Genomic DNA, 19,649 nt, shown 5'->3' with positions numbered 1-19,649 from the left:
TGCATTTTCGATAGCGACCAGGGGTGACCCTTGCTACCATGTGCATGATCGACAGGACACCTTCGGACGAGCATTTCTTACAGTACTATCTTTGTCTGATCCACGAACCCGTCCTGCTCGACAAGGAACGTGCTTGTGAGCGAGGTACAATGAGAATGACTCAAGGCGGAAGAAGAATCCGTATCTCAGTGCACAATATATCCGTGTGCGGTGTCACATGACTCTCGCTTGTTGGGTGCCTCAGGGTTTAGACGCTATATTTTTCTATATGCCCGCCCCCTAATTAGTCGAGCGCTCACCGCTCTCCGTTGGTGAGGGCCCTCCCCAGCGAAATGCAAACCCAGCGAAATGCAAAATTTACCCTACCTACCAACTTTTGAAGCTATTTACAAATACCCCCCACGTCTATCGATGGTATAAAGTGGCTGGCCGTCGTCTCCATTGACCCATTCAAGCTCTGCCTGTCTTCTCTGATCTCCTGCTCCCTAATTTGGTCTTGGCGAGCCCATTCATCCCGCTTCTGTTTAGCCTCACGTTCATACTTCCGCCTTTGTTTCTCCGCCTCCACGATATCCCTATTTCGGATGAGGGTATTTGAGTCCCTGACTCGTAGAGCACCCCCTTTAGATGACTGGCGCTTAGACTTTTTGGCATTGGCCTACTCCTGGTTGTCCTGGAGGCGAATGAGGTCCCCCGATACCTGGGCCGCTAATTGCGCCTGTAGAATGCTCCCTTCCTAAATCCACTCAACCTGAGCTTCAATTTATTTATTCCAGGGCTCTTATTGTCTGGGAAGCTCCCTCTTGCCCTTCTAATATTTTTTTGTAATTTTTAGATAGTTTTTAGTGGCGAATTGATGGTTGAACTTGATGCTAGTAGAGTTTCTTGTCGATTATCTTCCCCCTCGACTAGGCGGCTGTGGCTGAAATCCCACTCTGGAAGCTCGTATTCCTTGCCTCTATCATAGACGACTAGATCTGGCCCATCGTCTAGTCGAAGCGCTTTGTAAATAACCTTAGGATCGAAGGGCCAAAGCCCACAGTCCTTGAATGAATGCCGGACGGTTGATGGTGTAAGAGTCTGTAATCGAACCCTATAGATTTGATGACGAAAATCCCTCTTCTCTGTAACTGACCTACCCTATCGTTTAGTCCTATTATTCTCCCTCCGATAATAGTGCTTGTACGCCTGGAATGGCTTAGAATCGAGAGGTTGAAGACGGTAGGTAAGTTTGGAAGGGAAATAGTATAGAAGTATCCGATTCTATTGGCAAAAATTGATGAAATTGAGCTTCTTATGGGGCTCATGGCTATCAACAAATAATAATCGATAGTCTGTACGATGTAGAAGTTGTGGTTTTGTATGCTCATCAAAATATTGCAACCATTGATATGCGCGGACCTAAATAACCAAATAAATAATTAATTAATTAATCAATCAATTAATCAAATAAATGAGCACTTACCTCATTATTCCAGCCCGTTGGCGACGTCGCAATGACATAGTCATCAGGTAAATCTAGCTGATCTCGATACCAATTCTCAAGGTGAACTATGCCAGCAAATAATATCATCGGAGGCATTATCTAACCATCTGCTGCGATACATTCGATTCCTATCACTAACTCCCCTATATCACTAGTTGGGACATGCTTTGTTCTATCTAGAAACTCAGTCACAACTTTCTGGGATTTTCCTTGGCCGAGTTGGAAGCTAGTTTCGTCAACGTTGTAGATATTGCGTGGTCCGACTTTAATAGCTTCTATCTCACCCTCTAATTTATGAAACAACTCAATTATTGCTAGTAATCTCTCTGCGTCTAGCCTCTTTGCTTCCACTGTTTTTTGGGTTTGAAATCTGAAGGTTTCGGGGAGGGGTTTCATAAAACGATGCACCCAATTTTTGCCAACGCGTCGGGACGGGTCGGCACCACTTCGTAACAAAATGTCATTTGCAGCGCCCTCAATCTCATAGGCAAGAGGTGAGAGATTTGCACGATCAAGAACACCATCCAGGCAATTAACGCATCCTCTTGGCCCTTATTAAGGGCTTTATTTGATGGAGTTCTAGCGAATGAGATTGGCGACCCTGAACGCGCCCCCGCAACTAGTGGTAGGGAATGTCAAATTCCCGGGCCAACTCTGCGATTTTTGGCTTGTCGCGATCGTGGTACGCGCCTAGGGCATTAGCAATCCTCTTCTCGATTTCAGGTCTAATTTTGGTCATCGTGGGGGTTGGTAATAGGAGTTCAAAGTTGGTGGGTAGGGTAAATTTTGCATTTCGCTGGGTTTGCATTTCGCTGGGGAGGGCCTTCACTGCTCTCCGTTGGTGAGGGCCCGACTAATTAGGGGGCGGGTATAGCCAACTAAGATAAACTGCAGCTCTCCCGAGCACTCGTAGCAAGACATCCTTTTAGACAAGGCCGAGAAATATATCAGAGAGGCAGAAAAGCCTCGACGGTGTTTCCAATGTTATGGCAATACCCTGCTTCCAACTCATCGTCGAATGCAGAAATATAGCGAATATAAGTCAACGTTGAGACACTTTCGAGAGAAGCACTTGATGGAACGAAGATGTCATATGTGTGGCGAAGATCTACTACATGAGATGAATCTTCGCAGACATGCAGGAGATGTTCATCGTCTTGGCACTGAACGAAATTACTACGCCAAAGAAGAAGCGGGATCGGATATTAATACTGATTGACTTTGGGCTTGCAGCTTTCCTATCAACTTGAACATGTACCACCAAATTAAGGCACCAGAAAACCAATAAAAACTATCTTCGAGGTCGGAAGGGTGCAAGGAATTGACGCATATTTCTATCTAATTCTTTTTAATCGCGAAGCATCTGTCGTCTTTGTATCCTCTTTCCTATCCCGATAATCTAATAGTTATCTGGCGGTGCTATCCATAACTTCCCAACAGCCAAGCTAGTGAAAACCATGGTGTGCTGACATGGCCTTTTTGGCCTATGTGTACGAACATGCGACCTATGATGGTCCATTTCGTCGGGAGGATACAATAGCCTGACGTCTGCCTGCCCTCAGTTGTATTTCGGACAACTACTTCTTTCTTACCAGACCAAAGGTACCTGTGCAGATCAACAATTTAAATACAAAACAGATTATTAAGGATGGGAGCCAGAGCTGGGTTACATCAAATGGACGAATCAGATCATGTAGATCATGACTCGTAAAATTCCATTGACATTATCTTTGACATGACACTCAACATGTCTAGTTACACGCTCTCGTCCAGAACTTCGTTGGGTGTCTGCCTAGTCCCTCCGTACCTGCGGGTGCAACTTCCTGGGGGTCGGTGTACTTTTCGAGCAAGTCCGACTGTGGTTTCAGCATAGGCCGGTTCCCAATGGTCGTATCAAGAGAATCAGTTATTATAGCGACCGGTGTCGGACCATTTTCGATGCGATACCAAAATCCCTCGTATCCTCCTATATTGAAAAAAATGGTTTTTTCGTCTATAGCGTCGAAAGCATCAGGATCATTCGTGACTTGAACGCCGCCTGAGGAGCCAGATTTGGTCATGAAATCGATCTCGTTATCTCCATAGGTTGGATCTTGTAAGATGACTTCAGGTCCTACCAAAGTATTAGTATCCTTATTCTTCTTTGTTTCTTTGTGAGGAAGGTAATGGCCCGCCTACCACTCTTGAGGTCCTCCTGCATCGTAAGCACGGCTGCTAGTTGAATGTAAGATCGTCCCCTATTTCGTGTCTGGGATGCTTCAGAGAAAGGGTTAAGGCCGTCCAAGGATCCACAGCCTAGGCCGATAATCTTCGAGACCTCAACATCTTTGCTAAGCTCGTCAAGATATTGTTTCAAATTCTTGTATGCGTCGGTCTTCTTCCACTCGATCTTCGCGGCGTCAAGCTTTGTTTTCATAATTTCTTGCTGTTGCTTATTCTCATCCTTTGGCGGCCAGAAGTGAACCTCAGCCTTTGCTATAGGCTTATTTCCTTTCCCTAGAGGGTCATAGTTGTAGTACGCATGGATACTTTGAGAAAATATTAGATTAGTGTTCAAAATATAAAATATGTCAAGACAGAAAGGAATAGTTAAGCATACGCGGAGAGAAATGGTATGTTCCTGCTTTTCATCTTGGTTGTGTGTTTTTCGATCCATGTCTGGTCCGATTCACTGATTGCTGCTATGTCCTTCTTAGCACCGGTATGTGTGTTGACCAAGATAATTTCATCCCCATTGGTTACCTCGAGCCCTCGTTTATCATGGATATGGCCATCCGTTGATACTGGGGACCCGATAGCGCCAAATAGAAAGCACCCGAGAAGGATGATTAACAGATTGACAGACTTCATTATGATAAAGTATCAAGCAGAAGGACCAAAAGGAGCAAAACAAGAATGAGCTCGGCTTGAACCCTCGAGCAGATATTAAGCAAACAGAAAGGGCACTAAAAGGTTGCAACGACCTTTATAAAGCCGTGGTGGTGATTCTATAAAAAATCAATTTTACCACTACTTTTGCTTCCTAGGAGTGCCCCTTAGACCTAAGCCAATAGTAATTAGTCTTTAGATTCACGCAAATCTTGGTTGTACTATTATCAACGAGCTTGTGTTTACTAACACATTTGCCCCGTTTTAGCCCCCCGTTTTAGCCCCCCCGTTTTAAGGGCCGTTTTAGGGCCCGTTTTAGCGTATTAAGAAAAGGAATCGTGTTGCTTTCGTAATACTAGTTGGCAGTTTGGAGCCTACGTGCCTGCACAAAAGTCCTCCCGCCAAGATTTACGGAACTGTGGGATAATCATATGGACTGAAGTCATCAAGTTAGTAAAAATTTCAAGTCTATAGAAGATGGTGAATATGTATGGCGAGATACTCTTGTTTATGGGATTGTTTTCTCTCAACCGTGCAATACGCCTAGGATTCAGCGATTCCTTCCATTCTCCACCATCAGCCGTTAGCCTAGTCAATTATCAAGCACACAATGTAAGATTCTTAGGTTCACCCTATACATAAGGCTGTAAGAACCGGGCCCTAACCATGAGTTCGCTCACATGACTACATTCTGTATTGAACCTTCAGCGGTAACTCTTGTTGTCGAGACATTATATACTACCCAAATATTGAGCTTTCAAGCTGATTTATTATCCTGTCCATTTATCTATCTGTTGCCTCCTGACAAGGGCAGCCTAGATAGCTTCCAATTCAGACACTTCGTGACCCCCTTTCTGGAGTCATTTGTTCAGCTCGATACTAGTGAATACCAGATTTCTCGCTTCCGATAGTTATGAGTAGACCTCTGCACAGCCCATACCCATAATGAGCGGGTAATACGCTGTGCTGACATGCCTATGGGGGCCCATGGGCATGGGGCCCGCCCCGCTGGACCTTAGGCTCTTGGCGAGCTAGTTATGGCTCGAAAACAATGCCGATTTTTGTGCTAGTTACGGTACTGTATGATGACATTACAAAACCGGCACAACCTTGATGCCCCGCGATTTGGATGTGAACCATCTTTCATTTATCACTCAGCACGCGTTAGTCTCTTGAGATACAAATGGCACTCAACCCACCGCCGTCCACACTCCGGCTCATTTGTGATATGGTCGAGAGAAGTCCGTATCTAACAACAGCTCAGCCCGCTGATGCGGCCGAACGCAGCAAGGACTTTCGATTTAACGTAGATCGTGGCCTCGATATCACCTTATCGGGCTGGGAGCAGGATAGCACCGTCCCTGCGCGCACCCGAAGCTATCTTTCTGAGCAGACTAGGACGATTGAGAAGTTCGTTGATGTTTTCACGTTGAGTGCCTCGTCAATAGGTAGGTTTGGGGACGAACCGAGCTACTCTGACAGTACCAAAATCAACAAGCAAGCTAAGCTTAATCTCATGTCGCAGACTACCCCATAGCAATTGGAGATGATCATAGTGATATAGCACCAGACCACAAATCCCGGGCCTACTACGTCATTGAGCCTTTTGTGTGGTATTGTGTTAGTCAACTTCTATAACATTTCAATCTCATACTTATGCGCTAACGTGGCCCTAGTGCAGATGTGACTATGGTCCAATGAGCGGAGAATTATGTAGTTCATGCCAGCAATGTGGTGTCATGAGGTGTTCCTTGTGTGAGGAGGTAAAGGTCTAACGAGATCTCAGAGAAGCACAGCAAGCGGCAAAGCCTCAGATTAAATGTACAGATATGTCGGGCCAGGCCAAAGTTCGAGATAATTCAGTCACTCATTGCCAAATCCATCTCAGATACCTGTCACCTCTCATAGACCCGACAATCTCTACAGTTACGGAATAAGGCGTCTTAAGCAGTTGATATGTACAGGAACTTCTGAATCGGCCCTCATAACCACGTCCCCCGGTCAACTCTTTAGCCTTCAGCTTAGTGCGGATTCAAGCCTTCTCAGAATTTCTTTTCCTACCTCCCCTCTTCTAATATGCCTGTTTCGCTGGTCACCTAAAGGTTGAAGATGAATCTTCAACGTCAGTCCGGCCGACAAGTTGCTTGACTGTCAATCAACTTCGAGCACGGGGTGAATTTTGGAAAATACTCTATTCTCTGGTTCAAAGACTCGACGGTTCAAGGACGGTAGTCAGATGCTTGTCTTGGACCTGGAGCCACGTTAACAGTTACCTAAAGCCGTCACAATTGTGACGAGCATCCTGCAAGTACGTGGAGCTCTTGAGCGCTGACCTACTGGATGCTGTACAGTAAAAAACAACATTAAATATGGTGTTCTGCGGTGACCCACTCGGCGGGGTGGCCCACGGTTGTGAATTAGGTTGAGGAGCGCGAGCCTGGACAGCAAGGCGAAGGAGAAGTTACGTAGGCGGTTAGGGCTAGGGCCTAGGTGCATTAGGTGGGTGCAATTTTGGACTCGCCCAAGACCCCCTTTCGCATAGGCAGATTGAAAGAAAACTCTCGCATGACATTTACATAGCCACTTAGGCCACGTGATCTAGCTATGTCGTCAAATTTGTTGACACCGGGACCAGTTTGGACTTATGTCCCGCAGATCTAGCCCTTGTGGGACTCTCAGCCTGCCAACCGTCGACCAGATGGCCTTACTAACCTGGATGGTGACAAGTCAGGTCGATAGTTACCCATAATGCTTATTTGAGACAGATTCCATATCATCAAGGATTGACGGTCTCGTGACCGCCATTGTCTTATATTAGATGAGGGAAGGAAGGTCCAATACCGTGTCGCCCCAACGACGTCGTCCGGCGACGGAGATGTGCGTGCGATAACCAAGCTGGACCATGGGCCGTAGGTCATTGGCCAACTAGGACCATCAGCCAAGGCTTTTGGAGTTGTGACCGCAACCTAAGGACTGGTGGCCTGTGGCGAGAGAGCTGTAGATTCAGGGCCGGTGATTCAGAGCCCGTACTTCTGGCCGTGGACTTACGTCTAAGGTGGACGTACGTCCATGGATCTAGGTCTAGCTCTGATATTAGTCCATAAACTGGCGTCTACAGCGGCTTAGTGTCCGTAGTGGTCTCAGATCTTCTGACTACGCTCCGTACGCAACTTAAATCTTGGATCGGAGAGTATGTACTCTCCTGTTACGCATCATCTGTAGGCTGTGAGGAGCTAGTTCTTAAATAAAGAGTGCGTTTCGACTAGAACTTTAGTTTGGAAGAGGGAGGAACGAAGGGGAGAGGGGATCTACTAAATACGACCGGGGGTAGCCAGAGCTGTCGACAAACGCCGTAAGCTTAGTGTATCGTCTCGTCGAACTGGACCATCACATAGGTCGCATGATAGTACACATAGGCGAAAAAGTCCATATCAACTGTCGGGCTGATATGCCTAGGGCTGAACTATATAAATCTGTGCTGTACCGTCAAACTCTTCGTTTTTCACGATATGTCTCCTGCCATTCATCCAGCTGTAGAGGAGTGTAGAATATCGCAGATCAACATAGAGGAGGAGTAGGGGTGCCCCTAACAAAAACGGGGGTGTCCCTATCAATTCCCGAGCAGACTATTGTGATTATGTCATGATCCGTGAGCAGATCGAGGCGCTCAGCGACGTGCTAAGTTCTACTCAGGGAGCAAGCAGTGAGCACTAAAACGGAAAGAGCAAGCCAAGACGTGCCAGGCATTATCCTGTATGTATGCAGAATTCATCGAGGAGGGGCAATGCCATGTCATGCAAACCCGACGCTCTACGGGGAGATGCTAACATCTGGGAGGGGATTAGGTAGGTGGCTTAATCCTTGGTGTCATAGATGGAGTAAAAGGCGCTATACTCATCTGCACCTGTGTAACTCTTGCTTCAGCACCCATTACCATCGTGGAATAGTCAGTTGAGTCTAGTTGTATAAGTCTTCAATGTGGGTTTAGGTTGCCAGTGAATTCCGATGAGATGGCACAGAAAGCTAATTATAACACTCGTGGACAGAATACCTTCAATTGACGCGTATTCTTCCCCGCGACTTGCTGAGTGGACTGGCGGGGGTGACGTTGCAGGAATGGCAGAGCCGAAGATAAAACCTACGGTCAGGTCATTCCGACCGCAGCCCAAGCCCTCCGGTAGAGTGGAGGAGTAGATTAGCACCAACGGTATGCCCAACGTGGGCATTCCCGAAAATAGGCGTATAGATCGGCGGGGTTAGATCAGCTGGGATGACGCCAGCGGCACCACGATAGTCCGAGGGGTGACAATGAGATTCTTTCCCCCGCGATCGCAGACTGCAGAATGACGACAGGCGAGTCATCTGAACCAGAGCGCAATAATCACCATGGCTCGGCGTGTCTCAGGTCGCAGGAATGCTGCATTCCGCCGAGGAAGTTTCGCTTTACGGCGTGTGGGCCGTGCGAGAGCTAACGGGCGCATGCATGACGGGGCTTATCTCCAATGATGATCGCCTGGCTATGACTGGACAGGAGGAATGCACCCCGACAACGCATATCGCGGGAGTCCATAATAGTCATCGGAGCGTGTATACCGAGTAGCGAGTAGGGTAGGAAGTATCGAAGGAAGGAGGAACCCGATGAGAGGGTGCCTCACCGCCTTTGACCACATGGGCTGACTGTCGATCATGGAGGTTGCTTGCGGACAAGCGCATGACTTTCATGAGTGATGCCTTTCGCTCTCTGCTGAAACATATCTCTACACCTCTCGGCTCTTCCGTTCCATCAAGCTATGCCGCACAGTGCTGCCGTCCAGTTGCCCCTGTTGGGTTTCTATCGCAAGCGGTGATTGCAGCTCCATCCTGCCTCTTTCACCCCGGGGAACTCGATCTGTCGCTCTTGTTATTATTATCATTGACTCGCTCTGTTCACCGGTTTAGACTGGGTGGCCGAATCTTCCTTAATCATCTATCTTATAGACGTGCGTGTTCCGTCCCTTGACCCACCCCCGCTTTCTCCCAAGGTGTTGCGCTCGAAGCTACGCGGTGACTGACAAGAACCTTCACAGCGTGCTCGCTTCACAACTCCTGAGCCATATCAACCATTTCCACCGCTCAGTCCGGATGGCACCGCATATGGAGACGTCATTGCCTGACACCCTGCGGAGGCCGGCTGCGACGGTACGGCGCTGGAGGAGAATGTTTGGAGGAAACCCCAAGGCCGAGTCCGAGTCCAGCGAGGAGAACACTTATCGTGCCAAGTCGACCCTTGGAATTCTCAGTGACAAACTGACGGATGAAGTACCGGGTAAGTGACTGACCCAGGAGGATCATGCTCACCACACAAGACTGCAGCTAACCGTTGGTTCATTCATCTAGGAACGGTCCTGCTTCTGTCAGCGAATCGCAATGAACCGTTGGGCATGAGACATCAACCCGCGCGGACGTCCGCCTCCTCTATTCCATCACTCAATCCGCCTTCCCGCGGTTCTTCCCGCGGCCCCCAACAACCGCAGAAAAGAACGCCTAATGGAGAGATTATCCTTGATCCCCAGCCGGATGACTCGGTGAACGACCCGTTGAACTGGCCCATGTGGCGTCGAGACGCTGCACTGCTCTCCCTGGGCTTCTATTGTCTTCTGGGAGGAGGCATGACCCCCGTGCTGGCGGCTGGGTTCAACGAAGTTGCAGCGGCGTACAATGTGAGCACTCAAAAGGTGGCATTCACCACGGGTCTTTACATGTTGGGGTTGGGTCTCGGCTCAGTGATCATGTCTCCCACTGCCATTCTCTTCGGAAAGCGGCCCATCTATCTCCTGGGAGCGACGCTCTTTATCATCTCGGCCCTCTGGTGCGCCGCATCCCCCAACTACCCCAGTTTGGTGATTGCACGCATCTTCCAGGGAATTGCTGTCAGCCCCATCGAGTGTCTTCCTTCGGCCACCATCGCCGAGATCTACTTTTTGCATGAACGGGCGTATCGAGTTGGTATATACACGCTTTTGCTGCTGGGCGGCAAGAATCTCATCCCGTTGGTCAGTGCCGCCATTATCGAGAGCCTCGGGTGGCGCTGGGTGTTCTGGATTGTAGCCATTGTGGTTGGGGGATGTTTGGTCTTGCTGTTTTTCTTCGTCCCGGAGACCTTCTGGGACCGCACGCCTCGGCCACGGCGTCCTCACAAACGCCCGCACCCGCTCCGCAGGGTGTCCGACATTATGTCTCATGGACTCTATCGCGGGCGTAGTCCCCGTGCACAGATTCCCGATCAAACCGACAAGCCTGAGGAGGATTCGGCCGCCATTACATCCCCAAAGAAGTCCAAGCATGCTCATTTTGGCATCCCCGATGAGCGCGAAGGTGAGAGACAAGGCGTTGAGAATGAGAAAGACAATGGTGTTCCCGGAGGTGAAACCAGTGATCAGATTATCACCCAGCCCACCACTCCAGCTATGAGCCCAGTCATGACCCCAGCTATGACCCCATCTGTCATGACCCCGGCTACAGAGAAGCCGGATACTTTTCTACAAGCCCCTTCCCCAACTGCTGCACCCTCAGCGCATCCGGGCGACTTGGAAGCTTTCCGTCGTACCGCAGTTTCACCTGCGCGCAGCGACTCGATGGAGCCTGGAATTCCGATGACTCCCAGTCTACAGTACACAAACCGGCTGCGCGAACGTGCCAAGATACCTTACACCCAGACATTGAAGGTGTGGAATGGGAGAATCGCGCGCGACAAGTGGCTCAAAGTCGCCGGGCGGCCGTTTGTATTGTTCGCCTACCCAGCGGTCCTATGGTCGGCCGTGGTGTACGCGCTGTCCGTCGGCTGGTTGATCGTTATCTCGGAATCCATCGCGACGATCTTTGAGTCTGAGAGCACCTACAACTTCACCCCTCTCCAGACGGGTCTGATCTACATCTCTCCCTTTGTGGGCGGTCTCCTCGGCACCGCGGTCGCGGGCAAGGTTTCGGATATTGTGGTACGATACATGACCAAGCGCAATGGCGGCATCTACGAGCCCGAGTTCCGTCTCGTGATGGCGCTGCCCATCGGCCTGTCGACCACCATCGGCCTGATGGCTTTTGGGTGGAGTTCCCAAGTTCACGACGCGTGGATCGTGCCCACGATCTTCTTCGGGCTGATTTCGTTCGGCTGCTGTCTCGGTAGCACGACCGCCATCACCTTTTGCGTTGATAGCTACCGCCAGTATGCCGGCGAGGCCCTGGTGACACTGAATTTCAGCAAGAGTGAGTTTTCCCCTTTTTTCGCATTTCTAATGATAACCTCCGCTGACCCATTGGCCGTCCTCAAGACGTGCTCCACGGCCTGGTCTTTTCTCTCTTTATTGTAGACTGGTTGGACGCGGATGGCTCGCGCACCGTCTTTTTGGCCATCGGGGGCATCCAGCTGTTCTGCCTGCTCATGTCGATCCCCATGTATATCTATGGCAAGCGGGCTCGCATGTGGACTGTCCGGAAGCGGCTGATGGAGCGGCTTTAACTCGAATCATGCTATGCATACCGTATGTACATAGTTCTCGAGTGGACGAACGAGATAGTGGGAAGAATAGAAGAATCTATGACCGAATCACGTGGGCAGAGCGCCCTTGCCCTAGCCGCGTCATCGGGTGCGGCATTTGGTAACAAGCACGAATGTGTAAGTTACTTGGCCTTGCCACCGCCACCGCACCCACTAGCACTGGCGATCTCCTGAAGCTCTGGCAATAATGTTTCATTCCCACCAGCCCTAAGCCATGACGGTGTTCGCATGGCTCCACATTCATGCTGATTGGCCATACCCATAATACCAAATGCTCCAAAGGCGTCCACAACCAGCGCTCTCCATGACTCTCCCAGCCAATGCTGATGTTGTGGCTTCCGCCATCCAGGTACCGCCAGGTACCGCCACACACGACATCCTCCACATCAACCACCCCACGACCTAGGGATCTTAACACTGGTCGGGCACGCCCGATCGGCCAATTGGGCCAGTCGATCGTCACGAATCACTACTTCTGGAGTCTTTCTCCATGACCCGCCTGTGTGCCTCTCTCCCCACCTGACAGACGATCCTTTCGTTCTTTGTGGGATTCTTCTCTTCTGACAACCAACTGAGCTCCTGCTCTGCACGTCTCTTGGGCTCAACCTGTGTTCCATCGCGTCTTGTCCAGAGAACTACCGTGCGGTTCTGGAGGGTTCTGGAGCCCAGATTCTACCTGGTTCCCTTGGATCGCTGCCCACTTTGATTAGTGTCAACTTGCGCATTTAAGCCTGCTCGTCGCTCCTTTCTTTTGTGTGTGGTCGCGAATTTCAACCTCCTCTCCTCCCACAAGGTGCTCACGCTCCTTACCCTTCTCGACCTTTGATATTTGGAGTCCTAAGGATGCCGGACTGCATCCCAACTACTCCGGGTCTAGCGGCAAATCATGAAGACTACTTCTAAATCGCACACGGACGACCGCAGAGTGAGAGAGCTGTATCGCTATTACCAGCCTCTGGTGCAGGAATCCCTCGCCCCGTCTTGGCTGCCGCCAGGTGCCGATGATTTACCCTCGTCCGACCCCGCCAGCACAGTCCATACTCCGAGTGCGGATGGCTCGGCCAACTCCAACAGCAGCGCGACTTCGCAGCCGTCCACCGCGACCGGCCCGGAGTCGTTGATCCTTGGCACCTCGAACAATACCCTGACATCCTTCGCACAGCTGGCCGCGGTTCGTCTGAATGTGGACCGGGCTCTCATTTGCGTGTTAGACCGCGACGCGCAATTCGTACTGGCCGAAGCTACACCCTCTCTCAACCTCAACGAAACGACTATCCATGACCACGACGATGAATTCTGGCTGGGATCCACGGGTAGCCGCAAGGCTTGGCCCATATTTCAGGATACTGTCGCGTTACCTACCTCCGATCGCCAGAATGCGCAGCATCACTTCCTGGAGGTCAAAGACATGAGCCAGCATGCGCGCTTCAAGCACCTTCCGTTTGTCGAGAACCAACCGCACTATAAATTCTACGCCGGAGTCCCGTTGACAACCGAGAAGAACATCAATTTGGGATGTTTTTGCGTTCTAAGCTCGGAGCCTCGCGAGGGATTGACGGCATTGGAACAGGATACTTTGGGGTCTTTGGCGTCACTCGTGATGGATTATTTCAAAGTCAGCCGCCAAGCCTCCGAGGGTCGACGTGCCGCTCGTCTGTCCCGTGGTCTTGCCTTTTTCGTCGAGGGCAGTTCGAGTTTCGTAGATAACTTCGATCCGTCCTGCACCGGCAGTTCCGTCCATCCTTCAACCACTCACCCATCAAGCTCTCTCCGATCGACGAACCAGCGCATCAGTTTCTCTGGTGGATCACGCGAGCACAGCCTCGGAAATGCACCTCAGATTCCATCTCATAGTCCGGGCAACGACCGGTCATCAAGTAACGACTCTCGATCTCTGAGCTCTGGAGCTTCTGTCTCGAAATTAGAGACTGGAGGCTCCTCCGATTATGTGACGGGCTCTCTCCCTGAGTGGTTACCCGGCACCAGCCGAAACCAGCTACCTCCAGATGACTCCCATGCCAATTCCTGGTGTTTCCGGCGGGCTGCGAACCTGCTTCGCGAGAGCCTTGATTTAAGTCGAGACGGCGGGGTCATCTTCCTGGAAGCGAACAGTTCCCCCATGCTGGAAAGCGATCACGGGAATGATTGCTCCAGTGACTCGGGCGGCCCTGCGCCCATCTTATCCATGTCGACTTACGACGATCCATTCTCTCCGCGTGCCGGTTCCACAGTCTCTTGCGCGGCCGCCAATCTTGATCGGTCATTTTTGCAGACGCTTCTTCGGCGCTACCCAAAGGGCAAACTGTGGTCTTTCCATCGGGACGGTCTGATCTCGACGTCCGACGACGACGACGACCAGCATGTGCTCCATAGAGGGTCACCCACTGGTAGCAATAACCGATCGCCGTCTGGAGGTGCTCCGACCATTGAGGTATCGAAGCCCGTGAGACGGCGACGAAAGGCGGCGGAAAATTCTATGCTCAATAAGTATTTCCCCAAGGCCGCTCAAATCATGTTCGTTCCGCTGTGGAACGCAGCCACTTCGCAGTGGTTCGCTGGCTGTTTCTGTTGGAGCACCACGGAGACACAGGTCTTTACTTCTGCCGTGGAGTTGAGTTCTGTTCTCGGCTTTGGGTCTTCCATCATGGCCGAGTATAGTCGGGTGGAGTCACTTATTGCCGATCGCCAAAAGGGCGACTTTATTGGAAGTATTTCGTAAGTTTTTGCTTCTAATATTTTGCGCCAAAGATTTTACTGACGGCATCCTTAGCCATGAACTTCGAAGCCCGCTTCATGGAATTTTGGCCGCAGCCGAGTTTCTGCATGGCACCAATATGAATGAATTCCAGGAGTCCTTGCTCGAGACCATCAATTCTTGTGGCAGGACGTTGTTGGATACGATGAACCAAGTTCTCGACTTCAGCAAAATAGTCTCGCTCGAACGCACATGGCAATCAATGAAGCGCAGAAAGGAATCTCCGCTTGATTTCAAAGGGACAGATAAGTTGGCTGCCCATCTGGACAGCTACGTTGTGACGGACCTCGCTGTCTTGGCCGAAGAAGTGGTGGAGGGCATTTGCCTTGGTCACGCTTACGGCCAGAGTTCTACCGCCTCAGCCGATCTCCCCGTGCTGATGGCACACAACGCCGCCAGAACGCCGGCGGCGAGGTCCAATGTGGACGTGATCATTGATGTGGCACATCACAACTGGATCTACCGTACCCAGCCCGGTGCTCTGCGCCGTATCATTATGAATGTTTTTGGCAATGCCATGAAGTACACGGATGCTGGTCGGGTTTCGATTCGCTTGGAGGCACAGGGCCACTCTGAGGGCCGTTCTCGGCGGCAAGGCTTGGAGGACCTGGTTACGTTGACCATCTCCGATACGGGCAAAGGCATCTCGGAGGAGTTTCTTCGGGGGCGACTCTATACTCCTTTTGCTCAGGAGGACTCGCTGGCTGTAGGCACAGGCCTTGGCCTGTCCATCGTTCGGAGTCTCGTCAAGGCCCTTAATGGAAACATTCGCATTCGCAGCCGTCCTGGTGAAGGTACTGTTGTGCGGGTATCTCTACCACTGGCACGACCTGTTGGCGAAGAGAGCCCACCCATCGAACCTCATGGGCCCCTTTTGCATCAGAAGGAAACTCTGGCGCAGACCTATATGCTCCAAGAAGGGTACTCTGGCAAACGGGCCGCTATCTGGGGCGTTGATCCTGCCCACGCATTGGATTCCTCCTGGAATGAGATTGTCCGATATTTCACCGACTGGTTTGGCTTCGAACTTGTCCCTTGGCGATCTCACCAGTCCATTGATGTGCTCGTCATAGATGAGCAGGATCTACCCGCACTTCGTTCATCCGGCCCCTCAACGTCAACTTTATCGGCACTGCTTATCCTTTGCCACAGGTCGGTGGATTACAGCGTGGTGTGCTCCGAATGGTTACCCCTTGCCTCCTCTGTCGATATCATCCGGCGTCCATGTGGGCCACATAAGCTGGCCCGGAGCATTCTCAAATGCCTGCAGCATCTGCAGCCCGGGGCTGTTTCCCCGTCGATTCCTCAGGATCGAATGGACCTGCCGATTCGAACGTCAGCTGCGCAGTCGACAGTCGGGTCCGATGTTGCCGATGATTCTGCCACTACTATTCTGGCAGTCTCCCCGCCCCCCACTCCACGCACAGAGCGTGACGAGATCATCGGGAATGGTCCCATATCCACCGAGGAACGAAGCCCAGATGGCCCGTCCGTGGTCACCCCACCACCAGAAATAGTCGCCGCGGCTCCTCTACCACCACCTTTAGCTGAAGGGTCCGTGAACTCCCGGCGTCTGGCGCGTGTCCTCGTCGTCGACGACAACCGCATCAACCTCAATCTGATGATGACCTTCATGCGGAAGCGCAAGCTGACGGAGTTGGATGCTGCCGAGAACGGCAAGCAGGCCGTCGAAGCCGTCGAAGCGATGCCGAATGGTTACAACATCATCTTCATGGACATGTCCATGCCTGTCATGAACGGGTTTGAGGCCACACGCGCCATCCGCTCTCTGGAACGTGAGCGTGATGGCTATGGGCCAGCTATTATCATCGCCTTGACAGGACTCAGTAGCTCGCGTGATGAATCTGAAGCCTTGGCCTCGGGTGTTGATCTATTCCTGACAAAACCTGTCTCCTTCAGGGAAGTAGCTCGCCTTCTGGAGGAGTGGGAGAAGGACGGTCTGGTGAATGAGCGCAAACGAGTTCTTTGAAACTGTGAGGCCTTTTGGATGATTTTGGGATGCTTTTATTCTGCTTGCTCTTTATTTCCTTCCTTCGCCTCCCCTCGCTCTTGCACCGGCAGTCCCAGTCATCCCTCGCCTGCTGAGACGTGGTTCCTGACTTCCGCTCCTACGTACATTCCATGAGCCTTCTCTTTCCCCAACAAAAGCAGCATCGGGCTACATTTCCACCCCTCCTCACCCATTCCTCATGTTTCGTTGGCCATCACGGATATATTTCTCTTCACGATACGACGTCTCTTCATTGGTCTACCGAGTGATTATTTCTGATCCTGTTAGCTCAAACATAATCAACATATTTATCTCCGACAAACGCACACGACATGATACTGTTTGATTCAACCATGACCGCCCTTATCCCCCCAAATTTCTTTCTTTTATGACTTACATTGCATCTGGTCCAAAGCTGGATACACGAGAAGCTACGACTGGCGTTTCCTATTTTCCTTGTTTTGTGCCATGATTTGTTCGGAATGGCATGGACTCGGTGCCTCCTGGGTCCAGGCTATATATACACGACGATGCGGATGGAACAAATCCACATATATGACTCTGTTTGATTTATTGCGTATACCTATGAACACGAGAAAAGCATTGGGTATACACCTATATACACGCATATAAGATGATGAATTGAAATTGTAGCGTCACATACTGTCTGTAGAAACGAATCCTAGTCGATAGAGAGACGAGAGCTCTGCTTGAGTTAAAATTACTGTGTGATGGAATGGTCACAATACACTGTGAATGCATAAGTAGTAGAAGATGCGCTCTTGTTGTCCAGCAGTTCCCTTACACGATCTATTCTAGCCTTGTCTTCGCTGTGAATTTACTAATCGTTGGTGAGTTCTTTCTGATTAAGGGCTCGAGTGGAAAAGCTGGGAAGGCGTAAAGCCTTCACAAGACGACACCTGCCGAATAGTTGGTGATTCCGCTTACTAGTGCTTTATAAATTAGAACTAAAATTTGTATTCTGAGAGGCTTGATGCATGCTACTCATTCTACAGAAGTTAAACCCGAACATGGAGAGAGATCACAGCCCCCGAAAGCAAATGAGTGTTCATTCAAAGGAAACTATTTGATTCTAGTCTACTTAACTGATATTTACTCTGCCTCTTAAGTGGTATTTGCAACATGCCAAAGATTTGCGGCTTCGCCAAATTGACAAACTAGCGGGCTTCTTGCAAGAACACCGGTGCCTCTTAGAAGACTATTGCTGCATAGTCTTAGCAAGGCTTTTCCAGATGGCGCACCGGCGCATTTGATCATTGGGCACAGATTCCATAGCTGTTGCATTCAGCTGGAACCTCAATCTTTGGCTGCCATGAGGTCCCCAGGGCTCCCACTCTGGAGCCGTATAATGTCGGTGGGTATTTGGATCCAGGGTCAGAATAAAACTGATCCAGTAGTCCATAACAATAGGAACCATTGGCGCGTTGTAGGTCAGATAAGAGCAATTATCGCAAGCTCCCGCGTTCCCTGGACCATAAAGAGCTGGCTTCTCAGCCACATGTGGCACTCCGAGACCTACCAATTCGTATTCAGCATCCCAGACGTTGTATCGGTAGCTCCAGGTCTTCATGGAAGAGTAATGAGTCGCAAGCGATGTGGCAATTTCAATCCCGGGACAGGTAAACGTTGATTCTCCGTAAGCTTTTGCAGCCGGGGGGAAATACCTGGCATGCAGAGGCAGGTGCTGCCCAGGTGGGTACGTTTTGTTGATGACTTGAAGATCAGCTGGTGTCAGTCGAGGGTAATTGGCCTGCATGAATTCCAAAAATTCCGAGGACGTGCTAGCGTTAGGGCTAAAGGCCGTTCCCTCGTCGTTGTCATCACCGACCATAATTGGTACCCTCGTCACTCTGCCTTGTTCAAAAAGAGTGTAGAGATCGGCTGGAGAGAATATTCCGTCAATCACGGGTAGGAAGTACCAAAGGGGTGTTTCCTCTGTCCCGGGGAAACGAGATGCCACATCCGCCGACTGAAGAGTTGCTGCGTCTTTCGATCGAAGACACGACATCACATCTGCATCATGTTCACAGCTGACATTTGCCACAAAACGGGCAAATTGAAACTCCGACTCAGCTACCGTTCTGTGGGTAGGAAGAAACGGTGATTCTGGTATTGCGCCTACAAAGAGCTTTTCACGCTCACCCCCATAGGCGGTTAGGTGATAGGCGACTGAGCCACCACCGGCCGAATCACCATGAATGACAACATGATTTGGGTCTCCTCCAAACTGTTGAGCTACGTTAGTGTGTGACATTGCATTGGAGCCTTGGTAGGGACATACCAGATGAATGTATTTTTGTGTCCACTGCAAAGCTTTCTGCTGGTCGAGTAGCCCAACATTCAGATCTCCATTCTCACGGATCTTCTCACTGGCCAAAAATCCAAACGCCCCGACCCGGTAGTTGAGCTGAACAAACACCATACTTGAATTTGATTTGGAGACGACCTCTGTTCCGTTGAAGTTCTGGTCTGAATTCGTAGCATAGCCACCGCCTTGAATGAAAAACCAGACGGGTAGTTTAGAGTTCGGAGTAGCATTGCTTGGTGTAAAGATGTCGAGGAACAGACAATCCTCATTCGTAGCGTTGCTTAAGACTCCAGCGGTTCCAATACATGTGGGTGCAAACTGTGGATCAAGGTGGACCGTGAGCATGAACCAGTGATTTTATTAAGAAGAAGAAACATTCGGAGAATATTTTGTACCTCTTTGGCAGGCTGTATTCCGTCTTCATGAAGGGGATCTTGGGGTTCTCTCCATCTCAAATCCCCCAGAGGCGGAGCAGCATATCGCATGCCCAAAAACTGGTTAACGCCGACATTCAAAAAGGTGCCTTCATATTTAGCGTATCCTAAGTCCACAATAGGAGTATTATCACTACTGGCCGTCTCAAAAGGCCTGCCAGCGATTAAGTTGGGGTAACCCAACCATCCAAGGACTATAAGGCTTCGCAACCACATGGTTTTTGAGTTCGAC

At 50.4% G+C, this 19,649-nt stretch overlaps 5 protein-coding genes across 5 annotated transcripts; 3 read left to right on the top strand and 2 right to left on the bottom strand.

Annotated features, from left to right (window-relative positions):
• Positions 1-3,237: 3,237 nt before the first annotated feature.
• N7474_005940 (uncharacterized protein) lies at positions 3,238-4,336 on the bottom strand (the record flags this gene model as incomplete). Its single annotated transcript, XM_057197355.1, has 3 exons — positions 3,238-3,599; positions 3,665-4,014; positions 4,086-4,336. The coding sequence occupies 3 exons, from the start codon at positions 4,334-4,336 to the stop codon at positions 3,238-3,240; spliced, it is 963 nt and encodes a 320-aa protein (XP_057054751.1).
• Positions 4,337-5,537: 1,201 nt separating this feature from the next.
• N7474_005939 (calcium-independent phospholipase A2-gamma) lies at positions 5,538-5,891 on the top strand (the record flags this gene model as incomplete). Its single annotated transcript, XM_057197354.1, has 1 exon — positions 5,538-5,891. The coding sequence occupies one exon, from the start codon at positions 5,538-5,540 to the stop codon at positions 5,889-5,891; it is 354 nt and encodes a 117-aa protein (XP_057054750.1).
• Positions 5,892-9,487: 3,596 nt separating this feature from the next.
• Positions 9,488-11,849, top strand: N7474_005938 (putative MFS transporter; the record flags this gene model as incomplete). The annotated part of the gene is made up of 3 exons (XM_057197353.1): positions 9,488-9,659; positions 9,731-11,596; positions 11,662-11,849. 3 exons carry the CDS (start codon positions 9,488-9,490, stop codon positions 11,847-11,849), a joined length of 2,226 nt encoding a protein of 741 aa, XP_057054749.1.
• Positions 11,850-12,774: 925 nt separating this feature from the next.
• N7474_005937 (uncharacterized protein) lies at positions 12,775-16,633 on the top strand (the record flags this gene model as incomplete). Its single annotated transcript, XM_057197352.1, has 2 exons — positions 12,775-14,603; positions 14,659-16,633. 2 exons carry the CDS (start codon positions 12,775-12,777, stop codon positions 16,631-16,633), a joined length of 3,804 nt encoding a protein of 1,267 aa, XP_057054748.1.
• A 1,240-nt stretch (positions 16,634-17,873) lies between these two features.
• Positions 17,874-19,633, bottom strand: N7474_005936 (uncharacterized protein; the record flags this gene model as incomplete). Its single annotated transcript, XM_057197351.1, has 3 exons — positions 17,874-18,902; positions 18,957-19,301; positions 19,379-19,633. 3 exons carry the CDS (start codon positions 19,631-19,633, stop codon positions 17,874-17,876), a joined length of 1,629 nt encoding a protein of 542 aa, XP_057054747.1.
• Between the last annotated feature and the right edge of the window lie 16 nt (positions 19,634-19,649).

This window comes from Penicillium riverlandense, assembly GCF_028828495.1.
Source record: "Penicillium riverlandense strain IBT 135883 chromosome Unknown utg000003l_segment0_segment0, whole genome shotgun sequence".
In the NCBI taxonomy this organism is placed as follows: Eukaryota; Fungi; Ascomycota; class Eurotiomycetes; order Eurotiales; family Aspergillaceae; genus Penicillium; species Penicillium riverlandense.
Note: the sequence above shows the minus strand (reverse complement) of the source record. Positions and strands in the feature narration are given on the sequence as shown.